Genomic DNA, 20,577 nt, shown 5'->3' with positions numbered 1-20,577 from the left:
AAAAGTCATCTTTTGATAAATTTACTTTTTTTTTATGAGGATTTTTCCTTTTTTGTTTGATTTTCAGAAATTAAGCATTAAAGGTATTTTTGAATTGGTGTAATAAAAGCAAATTTGGTTTCATTGTTGAAAATACTCAAGCATTTTATATTAAAATTTTCATAGACTATGCTAATTTAAATAAAAATAGTTTAGGGATTTACTTTAGTGGCAATGACTTTCTTCTAAAACATGTGCTATACTACAATAATTACACAATAATAAAGTACCCATCCCTTCTAGGCCAATAGCGCACCCCTCAAGTGCTATTGGCTCCCTAAAAAAAACATCCTCCGAATGAAAACAACCCCCTCCCCCCACAAAAAAAAACAGTGGCGTAAGTCTGCACCATTAACTGTTCTTTGTCGAAACCCTTGCATCATAAAGTAATATGGCGTATAAAATCTTATGTGTTTGCAAAAGAACATTTTCCTTTTTAATGATATCAAAACACTGCTTTCATTTCATTGAGTGTTTTATAACCCTCCTTATTTAACAGAATTGTAAAATGATGCAAACACAGGGTTGTATACTTTCCTTTATTTCAAAGAACATACTATTTTTGAAATAACAGAGCTCACTTTTTTTAGCAAAACAATACCGAATTTTCTTCATTTTGTATATCTGCTAACAGTTTAAACTTTAAACTGTATGACAAAAAGTCATATGCAAGAAGAGTATTGTTAATTATACAGTGACTTTTTAACCACTGAAAAATTATAAGCAGTAAGTTACCAACCTTATGCCAGGCCTAAGGTAGAACAACATGCAATATAGCAACAGTCCAGCTATGACAACCGAGCTGGAGACTCGTGTTCGCTCATTGAAGTTGAGATTATTAAACTGGTAGCAAAAATTAATTTAGCAAGTCTAAATGCAATGGTGTTGTTTAACCAGTAAACCTGGTAAAATGTATTCCTGACTAATGAGTCCATAACACAGACGAAACTGCAGTCTCAGGATGTCATAACTGGGCTGCCGATATATTTCATTAATGTTATTTTATGAAATTGGCCTTTTTCTCATGATGCATTATGCTGTGCCATTTCTTTTCTAAATGTTATAAAAAATTTATTTCAAAACTAATAAAGGGGTGCCATCTCTTGCAGGAGCAATACCTCCTCTCAAATGCCATGGAATATCATATCCAGAATAAGATCCCCCCACCCCCAAAAAAGAAAAAAGTCCCCTTAAGACCCCCTAAAATTTTCAATCATGTACTTATAGTTTGCGCTATGAATCCCCTGGTATGCACACCGGCCATGTTGGTCTGATTCGTAAAGCGTCGTACTTGTAACCATAGGTATAGTTCTGGGTTAAATGCTACCTCGTTAATAACCTTTTGTGTTTGTTAATGGTGACTGGGGCACATTAAGTATCTCGAGGTCATTAAGTTCTCAAAGTGAATCAATACCTCTGGGGGTTCTGCTGAACCAGGGATTGCTCGGCTTCCGGTCTGGATAAAAAAAAAACCCGAGCTGTATTCAGGGCCTCATCCAACTGGTTAAACCACAACTGGTGGTAGGTACGGGGGACCCTGGAGTGCGATATGATAGTAGGGCCGTTGGCTAAGAAGTTTTATTTTAAATGCTCGCCTTTATGTTTCAAACGATGTTCCAGGGCTAGAAAAATCTTTAAAATTGCCTGCTGGGCATGTTTGTCTAAAAGATACATGCCTGAACTTTTACATGCTCAGTTTTCCTTATTGTATATCAATAAAAGCATTTGAATTTGTCTTACAGCATTAATCTGACGAATTATTTTTATATAAATCATTAAAAAAAATAGTTTGAATAAATAGTACATAATAAGCCATCATTAAATTTAACAAAGTTTATGTTATATAATGGGAAGGATCACTTCCACACAAACCGGAAACAACAAACCATCTTAGCAGTAGGGCTTGAAATAAATTTTGAGCTCCAAGTAAGGATACGGTAATTTTTCAATAAAATCAGAAATAATAAAGTCAAAAAATTATGTGCCCGGCCAGGCATGTGAGGGTAAAAGATTCATGTCCAATTGAAATTTTTACATGCCTTGTGCATGTCGGGCAGTATAATTTTTGAGTCCTGGTATTTATTTATTTATTTCTTTTAACCTTTCCACTGGATATTTTCAAAGAACTAGTGTTTTCTGCTTTTGGCTTATTCTATTCCTTACATTCTTTTGAGGAATGATTATGATGAAGTTATTGGATATACTGGGGAGGGGGGAGGGTTGTAAAGTCATTTTGTTGTGATAACTGCAAAGTTAAAAAAAATTAAACTGTGGCCTTCTATTTTAAAATGAAAAAGATGTATTCCATTGCACGGTTGGTGTTGAGGGACACTTTTTGCACTCATATTATACTATTGTGTCAGTTTAGTGAGATCTACTAAATGCATGTAAACACAATACAATATTGCTTAAGGAACCCAAGAGAAATGGAATAAACTTGCACAATGAAATCACAATGAAGGTTTTGGGCTTAAAGGACCTATTCATAATAAAAACTCTCACAGGTGGACAAATAGCATCCTTTTTTCATCATGTAACATAGAACTTGGAATTTACATTTACTGCTGTGTGCAGGTAAAGGGCAGTAACTGAAAAACTTTTTTTTTTTTTTTGCATTTTTGTCATCTATTGTACATTATCTTTGTTGTACAAGCTCGCTTATTTGGTTTCCCCTGAAAAAAAGGTGCGAAAAAGGCATCTAATTCCAACATTTTCCTATTGTTAGTATTGAATCCAAAACGCTTTTCTTCAAATACAGGCGTCCTTCGTATAACATGGTACTTCTACAACATGGTTTTGATATTACACGGTACCAAATTTGCGATTATTGTAACCGGTTTCAATATTACACGGTGCAAAACTAGATTTTAAATACTACTCGGTTTTTATGCAACACTAATTTTAAAAGAAGGAATTTCGTTTTTGTTCGATACACTGTTAAAAAATGTATGATAATCACTGTAATAAATTTTTACTTTGTTTCTATGAAATTTTTATGAAAAATTGGCTGTCTTTGGCTCCTTCCTCGAAAATTCATTTCTGCAGATTCTGCCGTTTATCTGCACAAGGCAGTATATCGTCGCCTCAGAGCAACAACAGGATATCTTAGTGTTATTCCTGGGATTAGATGTCTTAGCTTTGCTCTAAGGCAACGATATAGCTAATGTTTATAAAAAGTGTATAAAACTAGGCTTCTTGAATTAAAAAAAAAATAAATAAACTGGAATTACAAATAACTCTTAAAAAAGTTTGGGAATATCAGAAAATATATCACAGAACTAGATGATACTTGTGGTACATCAAATTCTGCAGTAATACTGAGACATGAAATAGTATTGATTCTACTGTATTGTATTGTCTTTTCTGTAACCACTTATTATTTATTTTTTTATTATCATTTATTCCTTACTTCAGTTTTGTGATATATGTAAACATGGATAAAGTTGTGACAGATGTCACTGCAAATGATGGCCATTGGCATCACATCTGCATCACCTGGTCATCTAATCATGGCAATTGGGCCCTTTTCAAGGATGGTGTCAAAGAAGATAGTGGCTCTGGTCTTGCCTCAGGAACATATATTCCAAGTAACTATTATATATTATTACTTTCTATTCGTTTATGGTCTTTAATTCATTCTTATAATTTACAACATCTCAAAGCAAAAAGCGTCTCAGATGCTTGCTAAGTATGAAATCTATATTGACTCATAGATAAATATTTAAAAAACTGTTTTCATAAAGTGTACAATGTTTTTTCAATCCATCATAAATGAAATTAACAATAATTGACATTTAAATCCAGCTTAAATAACATTGATTTTTAGAAAATATTTTTTTTTTAAATCCGAGTTTTAAATGTTACATATCTATTTCCTGATTATTAAAAAAATTAGCCTAGACAAAATTAGAAACAACATATAGTTAAGCGTTTTCCTTTTGGTATGTTTCTTGTGTCATTCATAACTCAATTTCCTTTTCATAGACATTTAATTAAAACACCTATTTAAAGTTTTACTTGTCTGTTTTTTTTTTTTTTTTGAAATAATTGAAGTTGTTTTCAAACTTTTTTTGAGATACAGCCAGGGCCCGATTAAGATATCAAGGGGCCAAAGATCAAATAATAATTTGGAACCCCTGTATTAAAACTTTACAATTTTTAGCTATTGGGTAAAGCAATTTTAACCATTGTCTAAAACATTTTTTGCCATTTGGGGGCCCCTAAATAGTGGGTGCCCTAGGCCATGGCCTAATCAGTAATCAGGCCCTGGACGTAAACAATAGCATTATTGAAGTGTGTATCAATAAAGCTTTTTTGAAACCTCTCTCAAAAAATTTTTTATTGTTAACAATAAATAAAAAAGATAATAAAAAGGTATATTTATCTTTGTTTTGAGTGAATGTGCAAAAGCCGAAAGTATAATTAGACTCAGACCGTGTTGATAAATTTGTTTAGTAATCATTGTTTTTTTTTTTTATTTCTAGTGACAGGAACATTAATATTGGGTCAAGAACAGGACAAACGTGGGGCTGGGTTTAGTTCTCCAGAATCTTATATTGGAACCCTGACTCTCTTGAACATTTGGGATCGTGTGATCCCTTCTGATGAAATAGCTTCCTTCATGACTCGGTGTGACAAGTATCATGGAAATGTTCGTTCATGGGCAGATTTTCTGGCTGGAATTCGAGGGCGTGTGCAGTATAAAGATTCACACTTTTGTGAAGGTAGGTAAACAAATTGAAACAGCAGAATTATTGTTTTCTATTAACCTAAATTATGGTGTACGTCAAGTTTTTTTTTTCCTCTAAGAGACTTTTTGAATTAAACATAAATATACCTGCCAACTTTTGAACATTATTTCCAATTTTTTACTCTTTTTAAAATCTGATTGCATCAGTCTATGTGGAACTCGTCCATTTTTGTTTAATATGTAATTCTACCACTTGGATATCAATAATTTTGTGCTGGCCATTGTGTTCAACCTTGTTTGAAATCAAACAATTTGTTATAAAGTGTTACATGCTAAAAGTTCTTTCTGTATTCACATGGTAATTAGAAAACTAGCTGCGTCACCCGGCTTTGCACGGTCTACCTCGGAAAGAAAAGTTATGTCAAGTGACTCCTGTTCAACCCTCAGGCTTGAACAAAAAAAAAAGAAGAAAAAAAAATCAGTAAAGTTTTGCGGCAGTTTGCGGAAAAACAACCAAAAAGTAAACATTTTAACTCCCTCGATTACAGGAAAAGCCTTTAAAACAAAATCAAAAATTTTACGTCTTCATATTTGAGAAAGAAAATGGCAACATATCTTTTGTCTGAATGAGTTTCTTCAAGCTATACATTTTAATAAAAGCATTGTTGTGGAAAGTTGAGATGAAGCACTGAAAAATAATTTAAATGGAGGAAAAATCCTTCGAAAAATAGGGATTTTATGTCGAAATTTAAGTGTCCTATTTGATAGTTTTTAATTGATATCTCCGCTAATTATTATCAGAGGATATGTTAAATAGCCAAACATGAAGACTGGATGATTACGAATCCATCGATACCTTGTTCGATGGTCAGTTCACTGTCGTTCGAGAGAAGAAGCTTGGACATACATAGATACGCTCAGTTTTTAAGTATATAAGAGATGTTTTCCACTTCTTGTAAAGTATTACTAATAAAAAGAACTATAACAATAAGGAAAAAAAAGTAAGATTTTTAAAAAATAACATACAAGCTTCCTGTGTATGGTTAATAGAATTTTTGAAACTACTACAATGAAACATTAAAATGGTTTTATCATTAAGACTTTTCCATGCTGGCAGGTATACATTAGCATTTCCAATATTTTTACATGTTATTCAAAAAGTGAATTTTAAAAAGTAATGTATATAAACTAATGTTTAAATCTCCTTCTGATTTTTGTTTTTCTTTTTTCCAAACGGATATTCCTTCTGCTTTGCTTTTAATGTTAGGTTGAAAAATTGCATCAAAGTAGTGATTCTTAATAATCCCCATTAAAACTTTTTCTTCTTCTCATGTTGTTCTTAGTACTTCCAAATTCAAAACTTTCTCCTATATATTAAAATATTTACCAAACATTAAATGGTAAAATTAAATTTTTGACATAAAATCAGTAGTATGTTTACTTCTTTGTATCAAGTGAAGAGAGTATTGTGTTTGCAGAATGCTTTCCACTTTGAGTTGCTGTCTAAATTTTCATTTTTAGCACCCATATGGACTAATTTTCACTTGCTCTTCTCCTGACATCTGTACCTAGAATGGCACAAATGTGCCTGTGGGCAACCAAAGAATTGCTGTAAACCTTGTCCATTGACTTTCCAAAAACTTGTCCATTTGACAAGTTTTTGTTATGATGTATTTCTCATACCTCAAAAACAATTTGTTGTGTGTAGTGAAATCCCATTACAACGAATACTAATACAATGAAATATCCATGTCAGTGAAATAAATTTTCAGTCTGGTTTTACTTACCATTACATTGCTTGAATTCCATCACAAGAAATAAAATTTGCGGTTCTTTTTAATGGTATTTTTTATGCATTAAAATTTTGTGTTTTGGACTTGTACGGCAAATTCCTCCTAATTTGAATCCTATTGGTCATTCCGAAAAGGTGCTGTATTCATTTCTTGTATCAGTTTAAATTTTGTATCTTGTTGCGCTTCAAATACAGTTATTTTCTCCAAAGCATCATGCAGTTGATCACTTCAAAGTGAATGTTTTGCCCTGTTTGGTGAGTTGTAAACATAGACTGCCAAAACTTTTTTTTATTGTTTTATTGTATGCCGTTAAAGAAGTATTGTTATTGACTCCGGTTTTCGGTTTTCAATGGAAATCGTTTTTTAGTTATTAAAAATATACATTATTTATTAACTTTACAATAAAATCATGTGACTTCCATACCAGATTTTTTAATATGCATGGCCAAAATGAGAAAAAATAATGTTACCTAATGTTTTAGTCACCTTTCCTAATTTGTCATTATTGGCCATTCATTAATTATGTAAGGATGATTTTGGCAATTTTTGCCCCCCCCCCCCCCCATGTAAGGGTACGTAAGATTTTTCAAACCCCTCCCGCCCCTATTACGTAAGATTCCATTCCATTTTTCAAAATAATAAAATGTTGTTAGAAAAGGATCAGTTACACTAAAACTCCCAGGTTGACGAAAATCAAAGATTTTTATTTTTCAAATCTATTATATGATGCAATATTAATTGAAAATAAAACATGCCATGAATAGTACGATTCTTTAATTACATTTTACACTATTCATTCTTTGTAAAACAAGTAAAAAACAGCTCATCCTAATACGTTTTTTACCTTCCAGAAGCAAATGAAATATGATCTCTTCCAAACCACTTGACAGCGCGTTTTCTAATATAAAAATATCGACTTGGAAAATATTACATAAGAATAGTTTTGACCCCTCCCTCAACCCCAAAGTAAGGGTATGTAGAGATGTTTGACCCCTCCCCTCCCCCTCGGGAGCCTTACGTAATTAATGAATGGCCCCTTAAATTCATTTTCCGGGATTTACAGTCACTTCATCCTCACCATCTGATGATGTATGACTAATATGGTCAGAAATTATTGCTGTTTTTTTTTTTTTTTTTTGATATTTATGTAATATACTTTTTGTCTTCTTAGCATTAATGCAATTGTGTTTGTTCATAGGCTGCTCATTGCCAGATTCTCCTTCTAATGGGGAGATCTCCATCAGTGGCATGAAAACGGATGCCCATTTGACATACACATGCAATCCTGGCTACGAAATCAACACAGGTGTTCTACCTGTGACAAGGCGATGTTTTGCCTCTGGAAACTGGTCTGGGAAAGAGCCGCAATGTAAACGTAAGTGTGCAATGTAAATTTGAAAAAAAAAAGAAGATTTATAGTTGAGATTTTTTTTTTTTTTGTTTTATGTCAAGATATATAAATTTTTAGATTAAAAGGAAGTAGAAAAATAAAAATTTAAACTACATTTTTAATGTTACAAAAGTTAAATAATAATTGATAAATAAGTAAGTAAACATTGTAATCTTCTCTCAATGAAAATCATGTATTACAGTAGGAGGATCAGATATAGTTTAGGATGCAACACATTTTGCTCTGCATTTAATCGTTTGAAATTATTTCTTGACATTTAAAAGTTCTTCGTCTAAATCACATTGATATCATCAATACAGTATTGTGTCTGATTTATTTTCTTTTCTTTTTCTCTCTCTCTCTCTCTCTTTTTTTTTTTTTTTTTTTTTTTTTTTTAATAACCTTTTTTTTTTTTTTTTTTTTTTTTGTACTTTTTACCAGAGCACAAGATTTTTTTTTTTTAATTTTAGCTTTAAATCTTAAGTTAAGCAATTTTTCATTTTGCTATGATATGTGGAACATTCCAAATTCTAACAGAATATAAGACATTATGGCTGAAAGGGGGTAGGGGGGGTTATAATGCACAGGGCATTTCTTTCATTATAATTTTTTAAAAAAAGTGTAACAGATTTTTTGTTTTTTCTGTGATTTTTTCCTGGCTTGTGCACCACTATTACTTATTTTTAATTCCTGATTGCTAGTTGCTGTAGAAGTACTACCAATTGTTCACTAAGTTGAGCTAGAAAAATTTAATGGGAAATTTAATCCTTTAGTGTTAGGTATTCGATTTTCTGAAGGTGTATCTTTTTTGCAGGTATCAGCTGTGGCTTTCCAGGTCATATAGCCAATGGGTACATCAATGGCAGACAATATTATTATCAAGATAATATCCAATATGTGTGCAACCCTGGTTATAGATTGTCTGGAGAATCAACTCGAATTTGTCAAATGGACAACAAGTGGAGTGGTGACACCCCTAAATGTGAAGGTTAATTATTTCTTTTTTAAAACTAATTTTAATTTTGTTATAAGCTGCAATAAATTTAATTCAAGCCTTGAAGGATTGAGAAAATTCTGTTACAAGTTATTTAAGCTTGCAGCTTGTTTATAGATATATACATTCTTTAGACAGTTAAACATACAAAGCATACTGCATGTACTCACATTTAAGGTGAGAAATAAAATTTATTACAAAAATTAGGTTAAAATTTAGGAGGTTAGCTTATATGTGTGGCAGGATTTCTGAAAATTCCTTGGGGGGAAAAAACACTTGACGTGGAACACGAGGAGTTTTAAACTCTGAAATAAACATTTTTAAAAAATGTGAACATATTCCCGATTTTAGTTAACCATTTTAAACAGGCATTAAAAAAGTAAATATTTACACATTCTGCTTTAACTTTACATGGTCTGACTGAAATCAAGACTAAATAATTACAGTAAACAATTTACTACACAAAATTTGTGGGCCCTTATTCACGATTTTCCAGGTAGTTGCAAATTAATGCTTTTTTTTTAAATAAAAAATAATGTAATGTGGCTGTAGCGCAGAATTTTTTTGATATTAATTCAAAATAAAAGTAACTAGTTACGAACAGCAAAATCAAACCCTTTAAAAAAATCACGATTGCACAAGTGAAGTTTCTTGAGCAAAAGAATAAAAATCGGACATTTTTCAACATAAGATTGTTCATTGCATTTCATTTTCTACTTTTTTCTAATGCTTATATTTAAAAATAGCGACAAAATGTTACTGATTTTTTTCAGAAAGTAAAAACTATACTTATTCTCAGGTTTTCGATTTTTTCCCACTTCTCCTAAAAGTTGGGGGTTTGATTTATTCGTGAGATCAACTTATATGTGAGTTTTTCGATTTTTTTTTCCCACTTCTCCTCCAAAAAGTTGGGGGGTTGACTTATTCATGGGATCACCTTATATGTGAGTATATATGGTAGTGGAACATTGTTACACATTATGAAAGCACTTAATGTGAGCTTCTTTTAATCTTTACGTTATTATTTTCTGAACTTTTAAAACAACAGCAGTTATATTAAATTGGGATATAAAATAGCTATGATGTTGTTAATTAACTTTAAGTGTGTGAATTGGCATTTCTGCATTGTATTATTTTATAGGAAGAAAAAAAAAGCAAAATATTGTGTCATTTCAATAAATTTATTTTACAAACATCTTGTACAACATCTTGTAACATACATTGCTGTGTGTTCAAAAAAAAAAGAAAAACACATTGATTACATTAATGGCTGTTGAAAAACTAATAAATCTTTTAAAGTCAATAAAATTAATAGTTGCTTCTTTGAGTTTCTTCATTCTGAATATTTGTTTTTTGAAGTTAATTTGAATTAATTTCTTATTAGTCATAATATATTGGTTTGTTTTTTCGCCTCTAAGAAAAAACTTCACAAGTATTATTTAATTTAGATTTCTAAAATTGTGTGCATAAACTGATTTGTTGAATTTATGTTTTGATTGTTTTATTTATTACTAGCGATACCTGCACGGCTTTGCCCGTAATAGAAAATTAAAAGGTCTTTTGGTTCGCCTGTATGTTTACAAATAATGTAGGGTGAATTTTCTCGCCAATTGGCTTGTGCCCATGTTACGGTTCCATGTTATGATCATTTCCTAATTTACTCGTTCATCTTATGACAATTTTGTTCTCAAAATTGGAATAGAAAAAGAACCAAATCGAATTTTCGAAAAATCGCTTTGAGGTGCACACCCTCATGCTACAAAGTAACTTTGTGCCAAATTTCATGAAAATCGGCCGAAGGGTCTAGGCGCTATGCGCGTCACAGAGATCCTGACAGACAGAGAGACTTTCAGCTTCATTATTAGTAAAGATTTTTTAAATGCCTGATTGTTTTTTTTTAAATGTGCCAAACAATTAAAATAGTCCCTTTATTTTCAGAAATTGTGTGTCAGCCGCCGAGGATATTAGAAAACGGTGAAGTCGTTTCCCTTCAAAATGTTTACCGCTTGGGGCATCGCATCCAGTTCACCTGCGATGATGGCTACAGGATCGACGGCTCCAGCACTCTCACATGCTCCAGCAGCGGCAAATGGAACGACTCGCTCCCCATGTGCCAGCCCCGGTCTTGCGAATCCCCACCGAGAGTCCCCCATGGGCACGTAATCGGACCCCAGGAGAATCTGGATGTTGGAAGCGTGGTGAGATACGAATGCGACGAAGGCTTCGAGATGGAAGAAACTGGTGAAATGCATTGCGAACTGAAGAACAGGTGGGCTGGAGATCTGCCTCGATGTGAGAGGATCATGTGCAGGTCTCCCTCATCGGTCCCCCATGGCTCCATCGAAGGGAAAGATTATCGATATGGTTCAGCGATACATTACAAATGTGACCAGGGGTACGAGCTCAAGGGATCCAGTTCTGCTGCCTGTCAGGCGAATAAAACCTGGTCTGCTGATCCTCCACGATGTGTGCCAGTGAGTTGTGGTCAGCTGGAATCTCCAGAGAGGGGTGGCATTGAGATGACGGAAGTGACCTATGGCAGTGTTGTGAAATACTTCTGCCATGTTGGTTATGAACTTCAGGTAGGCTATTAGCTAGATGTATTCTGCCGTCCCAAGCACAAAAGTGGTATCTGCAGCTGAATTAAACTGAGATAAAGTTGTGTACAGTTTTACAAGTCCATATTTTTGATTAGTATGCCACTTTTCCAAAAAATATTTTCCATTCATTAAATGACCTTAAAACATTATATTTAGGTAAAATACATCACAAAGAGCCACCTGGTGACAATAACTCAATTTTGTTAAAAAGTACAGATAGGACTTTAGTGCTTAGCATGGCAGTATTCTGCTATTGCTATCTAATGTGGAAGGAAATGCTGCCAAGTTTCAAAGCTTGTAAATGTTGTTGGGGAATTTTCTAATATTTGAGATGTTGCCAAATTTTAAAAGGATTTGTCTATGATCAATTTTGGATCATCTTAAAACTGGAATTTTTCAGACTTTATTCTCCTCAAAATTGATACACTATTTGTTGCATTTTTGTTGCTGAATAAGTGAAACATATTTTTAATGTGTGAGTGTTACTCCGTGAAGTGTAATTTTTTCCTGAAATGCCCATATACATTAAAAAATGAAATGTTTGCTGGCTGTCAGCCTCGTGCACCTAAGGTTGTGAGTTCAAATCTATGAGCTCTGTTGTTGTTCTTACTAGTCTCAGATTGTTTAGCAAAGCTAGAATATCTCTATGAACCTAATGATCTACAGGAAGTCCAGAAACGACAGTGGAACATCGAGAACCTTGTCTTTAGCCTATGACCTCTTTATCTCAATTACTTGTAAACTTTCTTACACAATTACTGCACAAAAGCTTTTTTACTTTTAGTAAAAAGCTAAGTTCACTGATAAATTTACTTCTTTTTTTATAAATATAAAGAGTGTTTTTTTTAGAGGTATAGAACTTTAGGTTCAAATAAACACCATTAAATTATATAAATCGCCATGAATTTGGCTTTATTCGAAAGATGATTCTTTGCCATATTCATTTAAATGTGATTTCTGGTTATAACCACTACGGCTGGCTTGGAGGCCGTCTAATCAAGAAGTCCAATTTTCTATCACTTTTTGCAGCAATGGGGGCCGTATGTGAGTGATATGTAGCGAATGTTCTTGTCCAAGGTGTCAATCGTCTGTGGCTTATCGGTGTAGACCTAAGACTTCACACAGCCCCACAAAAAATAGTCCAGCGTAGTTAAATCGCATGATATCGCAGGCCAATTCACAGGTCCATTAAGGGAAATTATTCGTTCACCGAAAATTTCTTTTAAGAAATCAATTGTGACATGCGCTGTGTGGCGTGTTGCACCACCCTGTTGTCTATTCATGATGAAATGGCAAACCAAACTAAACACAAAATAAGTGACAACTATCAAAATGGCCCACAGATCAAACAGTGTTCCCGACTTAAAATTCTATACCTCTAAAAAAACACCCTTTATTTTGCTCCTTCCAATTGTTTTTAAAGTTTTACAAGTTTTGTTAAACAAAGTAACTTTACAATGGTCAATAGCAAAAAGGAAAAAAAATCCTCTAAAAAGATTTTTTCCCTATGTAATAAACGTTTTCATTAAATTAAAAATAAATTAAAATTCACTGAAGTATGTAAAGTTGTAATGCAAAATTGTTTTTTCACTTTGACATTCCATTCAGTAGGAAAATTATAATGGGTATTTTTAGTATCACCTATGTTCTTGAATAACATGTCGTTTCAAATTTTTCATTAGTTTTGTATTTAGGAACCTATTGATTCTACATGTTTAGGAATTAAGATTTATTTGTTTATGAAGCTAAAATTTTCATATATTTGGGAGTAGAATTTGCATTTTATTACACTGTTACGTGAGTGGATTGGTTAATTTTAGCATTTTTACTGTATCAAATTTGATTATTGAGTAATAAAAATTTAAATAACTGATACAGATTTTTTTTTTTTTTTTCAAAAAAAAAAAAAATTATTAAAAGTTAGAAATTGAGTTTTCTGTTGTGCTTAATTGTGAAGGAACAAATGGCTTCAAAAATTATTCTTGAATTTTCTGTATGCTGTACATAATGTCTTATTTAAAAAATCTTCTAAATTTTTTTAGGGTGTTAGGTCACGCAAATGTCGCAGTACAGGAGAGTGGAGTGGTGATGCACCAACTTGTGTACCTGTCAGTTGCAGCCAGCCAGAGTCAATATCAAATGGCAGGTATGTTTAGAAACAAAGCTTCTGCAAATAAATAAAAAACAATAAGCAAAAATGTATGTATATTTCTCTTTTGTAAATGAAATGCCTTTCAACTCAACCATCTCTGAAATTCTCATCTGATTTCTCATGCATTCATGACCAAATGCATTGTCCAATTTTTTTCTTATCTGTTTCCTGATTGAATGGTAAAATGAGCTGTGTAAGCCTTCTGAACCTATTTCCAAAAGAAAAAGTAGAGTACAAGGTGCGTATTCTGAAGGGTGGGGGGCAAGGGGACAGCTGCCCCCATATATAAACAATGCAATGCATTTTATTGGATAAAGTGATGAAATGCATAATTACATGGTTTCTAGAATCTAGAGAAGGGTAATTAAGCCCCTGATTGCTCGAACAACTGATCTGCCCCCCCCCCCCTTCCGTCCATTTCCAGCTGGATACGCCCTTGTAGAATACTAATGTTATGAACTTGACAGCAGAATGTAGCTTTAGGCTTTCTGCAGTTTCTTTTGTAGTTAGATGGACTGAAAAATATGCAGTGGTGCAAAGCTAACTCACATGATTCATAGTATCCTGAATGACTGCATAGTGTTTTTTCATCTGTAGGTATATTGGCAGTGATTGGACCGTAGGAAATACGGTTACATACAGGTGCAATCCAGGTTACGTCCTCATCGGCGAAATAGAACGTATTTGTTTAGAAACAGGGCAATGGCTTCATGAAGTCCCGAGTTGTGAACCAGTTGAGTGCCCCATACCTGATGATATTTCCCATGGCTACTGGAAAAGCGATGGTAGGAAGTTTGGACAGCGTTGCTCTTATGCCTGTGATGAAGGGTATCAGCTTGTGGGACATACCATCAGGGTCTGCATGGAGGATCAGAATTGGGAACCTGATGCTCCCGAGTGTCGCCCTGTCAACTGTGGACCCCTTCCACAGGTAAGTTATATAGACTTCCTTAGCCTTTTCATGCTCCAAAGGAAAATTAAAGTACACTCAAACCTGTTTTTTGTGCTGTATATAGGGACTGCATAAAAAACAAATTGCTCAAAATTACACTAATAAGCACTCATTTTAAAGATATGTTAGTCAATTGACTTTCAATTTGTGAAATTTTCATAGACTGCACAAAAAAAGGCTGCACAAAAACAGGTTTGGGTGCATGCATTCTCCAAACAAAAAGTAAAGAAAAGTAAAGGAGCGATTCCATGGTAACAGATATATCAATTTAGCACAAAGTCTCCAAACATGTTAGACCTATGCTTCATTGCATTAATTTTATGTAAGGCACAGACTCTACTTCTAGGTAATGCAGTTAAATCTTTAAAATTCCCAGACACAATATTTGGAAAAAAAAAAAAAAAGCTCAGTAATGGACGTATCTCATCAAAGCTAAAAACCTAGTACAGTAAAACCTGTAAAGTTGACCACCCTTGTAAGTTGACCACCTTTTTCAGTATTTCAGTATGATTAGTCCTATATCATACAAATAAACCTCTGTAAGTTGACTACTTAAGTAGTGCATTGAAAGTGGACAACTTGGACAGGTTTTACTGTATTTAAATATTGTATCTAGAAATCTTCAAAAATGTATTCCATTGCATAAAATCGAGTCCATGTTCTTAACAAAGGTTTTGCAATGTACGAAGGATCTAGCACATAAATGGTCTTTATAGCACATTTTGGGGAAACAATTGAGTCATTTTTAAAAACAGGATTGCACCAAGATGGTGCTTTGATCCTCATTCATTGCAAGAGGAAAATTAACTGTAGTTGGAGCAAACCTAACCTGGCAGCAGTGTGAAAGCTTTGCAGATCCTAATCACAGCATTACGACCCTGCCAGGTCAGTCTTTCCCCAGGCTCATTGTGTGTGATTGGGAAGCAATCTTTTTGTACCTGCTTTTGGTTTATTGTAGCATATATCATCATTAATTAGTAAAGAGTAAACAGCATAATGTGTTACAACTGAAAGTTTTCCCCCTATTCTTCTGTCAAGCTCCAAGTTATCAGTTTCCAGGGTTTGAAATAAGGTTCAATTTCTAGGGGGGGAATGTCCCCCTTTACTTCAGATTTCAGGGGGGGGATTTTGTGAATTTGGGGGAGAATTTTTATAAGTTCTGAAAATTTGTTTAGAATTTTTTTATAATTCATTTTTATTTCATTTTTCTATTTATTCATTTTTAAATTATAATTTTTTTAGTGTAATATCAACCCCACATACACACACACACACATTTTCAAATAATTATTCAGTAATTTTGCAATTTTATTTTATTATTTCATTTTTAATAAAATATTTTACAACTAAGTAACATACACATACACTCAATTATTTTTTTTAAATAGACCATTTTCTGGATCTAATTATCCGAATGGGGTTCGGTTCCCCATTGTTTAGAATAATATTTCTACTGCACAAAGACTTTTTTCTGACAATCAAAAAGTTAAAGTAAAAAATTGCCTATACCTTTCGAAAACGGACTGTCGTTTCCAGCAGCTTTCGGATCGCGTTTCGACCTTTTCTCTTTGTTCCGCAAAAATCAATTTTTATTCAAAATCCAAAGCATGAATTGATTAAATCTTTGCGATGTATTTCTGATTTTCTATGCATAAAATATGCTTTTTAAGAGTATTAAAAATATCTCTGGTTTGTCTATTAGTAATTTAATGTGATTTTTTGTTTTTTCCAGGGTGAAAACATCATAATGGAGACAAGTTCTCTTGTATTCAAAGGTGAAGCAAAATATGTGTGTCGAGAAGGTTTTCGTCTGGAGGGTCCTGGTGTGCGCAGGTGTTTGTCCAATGGTAAATGGAGTGGTCAGGATCCGAGTTGTGAAATTATAAGGTGTCCCGATCCCCTCAAAGTGACTCATGCGTATCTCATCTACTCTGACAACAGGTAAGGTGTAAACTTGTAGTTAGTAGTAGTATAACTATTAAAAATGACTAAAAATGCAATCTTAATTGGCAAACCTGATTGCAGAAACAGCATGACACAGATTCTTCAGAAAATCTGCAGACTATCTTATAGTTAAAGAGAGATAATGACCTAAGAATTTTTTTTTTAATCCTTAATTTCAGGAAAGGAAGACTGATGTCATATTTTCTGGGATATAATCAACAAGTAGCATGTATTTGTATTAGCATCTTCTTTTTAAACATTTCCCAATGCCAATTTTGATTTTTCAATTAATCAAAGGCTGGTTCATCTTACAGACTATTTTTTTGTTTTCAAGCTGAGTTGCCCATTGCTGAAAAAAATTCTGCCCCTGAATTAGCAAGTACAGTTAAACCTGTATAAGTTGACCACTTGCGATGCACTACTTTAGTGGTCAACTTAAACAGATTGTCAATTTATAGAGGTTGAGTTAGGGTAGGGCGGGGCTAGTTGAGCAATTTTTTCTTCAAGTGATTATAGCTCCTCCACAATAAGTCTCAACAGCTTGTGTGGCATACCGATGGATTCCTTATTTATTCTTCTACAAAAAAGCCCATAGTAATTTATTTCTGACTGATCCAGTTCAAAAGTTACAGCTGTATAAACGAAGAAAGTCAAGTAGGCTCAACTTACCCCATAGGTGAGGTAAGTTGAGCAAGGGTATGGGGCAAATTGAGCAGTTAGAGATTCTAGTCTAACTAAGGTTTCTAGACATGAAATAAAAATTGTATTTGATAATCAACCGTTACTTTATTAATTCTAAGTTAAAAAATAAAACAAAACATAATATTCTTCTAGATATTAAACATAAAAATAGAATCAACAAAAACGCAACATATTTAAAGATTATTTTTTTGGAATAAATTCAGCCTTTCCACTTAAAATCAGATTTTTTCAATTTCAATAAAGATTAAATTAAGAAAAAATATCCGTAATGACCAAAACTAATCTTCATCGTCATCGGAATTGCAATTGATGCAAATGAAATGAAGGCCAGTAACTTGGACACATTTTTTAATGTGCCCACTCTTTACAATCTTTGCATTGGATCCACTTCTCTCCTGGTTTGCTGTCAGACCAGAATTCGCTACAAACTAGGCAGATACATTCATCTTTGTCACTTTCATCACTAGACTGAAGTATTTTTTTACTAACACTCTTCTTTTTTTTTTTTCAATTTTCTTCTTTTGCTTCTTAACTTTTTTACTAGATTTACTCTGTTCTTCTTGCAACGCGTTCTTCTCGGGTGTATCTGTGAGAATTGCAGCTTTTCTCGAGAGAAAAATAAAAGTCACTATCATTTTAAATCACGGTGTAAGTTGAGCATCAGTTGCTCAACATACCCCGACCCGAGTATTTGAATTTAAAATGAGGTTATGAAAAAACTGTATTAGTTTAAACAAAATCCATAATAGATATAGAAAATACATAAAATTAATGAAACTTTAACACTTACTTGATTGAAAATGAATAACATTTAACCTGTACATAAGAAATATAGACAGACAAGATTTTTTTACTTTTCGTTCGTAAAATAAACAAAGCGCACGCGTGCCTTACTCGATCGTAAATTCGCCACTAGCGGTCGCGTAATGTGTTCCCCTCCCGCGCCCTCGCCTTTCCTTCATTTGACGTGTTAGCGTCCGGTGTATAGTTTCGGAGATATTTCGATTGCCCAACTTACCCCTATGCTCAACTAGCCCCGCCCTACCCTATATGATATAGATCTAATTCTGTGCCTGAAAATAGCGGTCAACTTAGACAGGTGGTCAACTTTACAGGTTTTACTGCATTAAAGATACAAGATAAAATAAATATTTTCATTACTAGTATTTAAAGTGATGCAAAGTCATTTTGATTTTAAGTCGTTCTCTGTGAGAGTGTTTTGTGAAATATCTTTATCCTTTTTCTATAAGAAGATACAATTAAAATTATTTTTCTCTGATTAACATTTAACATTGAAGGAAATATTGATGCAAAATAAATATCATCGCCCTTAGAGCAACACTAAGACATCTAATTCCAGGAATAACACTAAGATATCCAACTGTTGCTCTGAGGCGACGATATTATATAAAAATTTCTGTATATTTCCAAAAATGTGCTGATTTTGCTGTAAAGAAAAAACGAGAGGGGGATCTCTCCAAGTCTTATGTTTTTAAAGATTGGCACTTTTAGTCACGTTGTTCTGCTGATGCAGAACTAAATGAAGTAGCATTTTACAAAAAAGGAAAGATAGAAACAAAAATAGAAATAAAAGTGTTGAGAGATAGAAGTGCTATATGTTAATTAAAAGGAATGACTAAATTTAAATTGAGCACAAGCATTGTTGTGTAAAACATAAAATAAAATGTATAGTTGTGTATTTAAGTATCTTTTGTTTTAAAATATTAAAATGTATTGCAAGATTGCACAAATTAATAAAGACATTAAGAATTTTGTTCTTGAAACACAATATAGAAGTGCAAATGAAAACTTAAAAAAATGTTTTAACAACTATATTTTTTAAAAAAAATGGTATCAATGATGTTGCATTTCCTCACCTATCAGTTTCTTTTCTTCCAATCTCTAAAGCGTGTTACATTTTTGTTTAGATATGGCTCCATTGTTGAATATTACTGTGATGAAGGTTACAAACTTGTTGGTCCGGTTCAGAGACTGTGCACTGGCTCAGGAGAATGGGAAGGAGATGAACCAGAATGTGTGCTTGTGCGTTGTCCTCTTCCCCCTTCCCTCGTAAATGGAGATATCAGAGCATCTGACACAACATACCGAAGTGTGGTCAGGTACAGCTGTCATCGAGGCTTTGAACTGAAAGGATCAGCAGAGAGGACCTGTTCCTTTGATGAAACCTGGAGTGGCGTCGATCCAACTTGCATTGCAATTCGGTGCTCTTTAGATAACCTCGAGCTTAAGAATGGAAGAATTATTGGTAAGGGTGAATACATTAAATACTCAAATTGTTAGGGTTTGTTTAGCCTGCTTTCTCTCTTTTTTTTTATTTAATATAAAAATTGAAGGGAGGCTTGTTATGGTTGTAAAAATATCACTAAAAGCAAATAAAGGTAAAAAATAAATGAAAAAATATAATTTATTTTTAACTGAAAAACAAAACTTTGTTGTAGGATTTGGAGGTTGAGAAATGTGCATCTGTCTGTCTGTATCAACCCCTTTTTCAATTTTAAAAGAAACTTTTTTTTTTAATTCAAGGATCTTGTCTAAGATACCTCATTCACTTATGTTAATTTTTGTTTTGAATTTCTTTTTCGTTCAACTTTTCACAGTTTGTTCAAAAAAATTTAACCTGAGCACCTACAGTTATTTTGTACGTAAATAAGATTTGAATATCTTACATGCAATATACGGACAGCCCGGTTATTCCATTCAGAGACTGCAGTTTGTCCTTGTTTGAACTCGGCAATCTGGGATAAGGAACAACTGAGCTAGAGGCAGATGTCATATTCCAGACTGATGAATCCCAGGGTTTAAGCTGACTTCAAAAGCTATTCAGCAAAAAAAACGAAAATTTGGTAAAAAGCTTGAGCAGAATGCTAAAGTGTTGATGACTAATGAATATGTTAAGATAATTTACTAACTGCGTCTATGTGTTTCATCCTCAGTTGAAAGCAAAATTCTATATTCAGTCAAGACATCTGTAAAGAAAGAATAGACAGCTGCTAACATGTTTTTCAGTTTTAAAATTAAAAAATTAGAATTGTACTTAGCATTGAGAGAACACAAGTTTGATTTTTAAATGCCAATAACCAATAATATTCTGGGGAAATAGTACCCATTAAGACAAAGTATTGTTGAATTTGACTGTAGTTTAATCATGTTGGCTAAAATTTATAGTAAGATTAAGTTCATTACTTCCATGGTTCACTATGGTCATGCCACCACTTCCTTTCTTAGAACCTGCAACGCTTGTTTATTTTTTCTTTTCTTTGAGCGAAAATGCATTGCTTCATTTTCGTAATTTAAATGGTA

General features: G+C 33.2%; 1 protein-coding gene across 1 annotated transcript in view; it reads left to right on the top strand.

Annotated features, from left to right (window-relative positions):
• LOC129229725 (sushi, von Willebrand factor type A, EGF and pentraxin domain-containing protein 1-like) overlaps nucleotides 1-20,577 on the top strand; it is a 139,194-nt gene that overhangs the window by 95,708 nt on the left and 22,909 nt on the right. The window contains 9 exon segments of the mRNA XM_054864091.1: nucleotides 3,454-3,626; nucleotides 4,524-4,763; nucleotides 7,721-7,897; nucleotides 8,727-8,900; nucleotides 10,845-11,488; nucleotides 13,549-13,652; nucleotides 14,256-14,589; nucleotides 16,343-16,551; nucleotides 19,185-19,522. Of these exon segments, the coding sequence (XP_054720066.1) occupies nucleotides 3,454-3,626; nucleotides 4,524-4,763; nucleotides 7,721-7,897; nucleotides 8,727-8,900; nucleotides 10,845-11,488; nucleotides 13,549-13,652; nucleotides 14,256-14,589; nucleotides 16,343-16,551; nucleotides 19,185-19,522 (2,393 nt within the window).

The sequence above is a fragment of the Uloborus diversus genome, chromosome 9, assembly GCF_026930045.1.
Source record: "Uloborus diversus isolate 005 chromosome 9, Udiv.v.3.1, whole genome shotgun sequence".
Taxonomy (NCBI): domain Eukaryota; kingdom Metazoa; phylum Arthropoda; class Arachnida; order Araneae; family Uloboridae; genus Uloborus; species Uloborus diversus.
The sequence above is the reverse complement of the archived record's forward strand: the minus strand, read 5'-3'. Positions and strand labels throughout refer to the sequence as shown.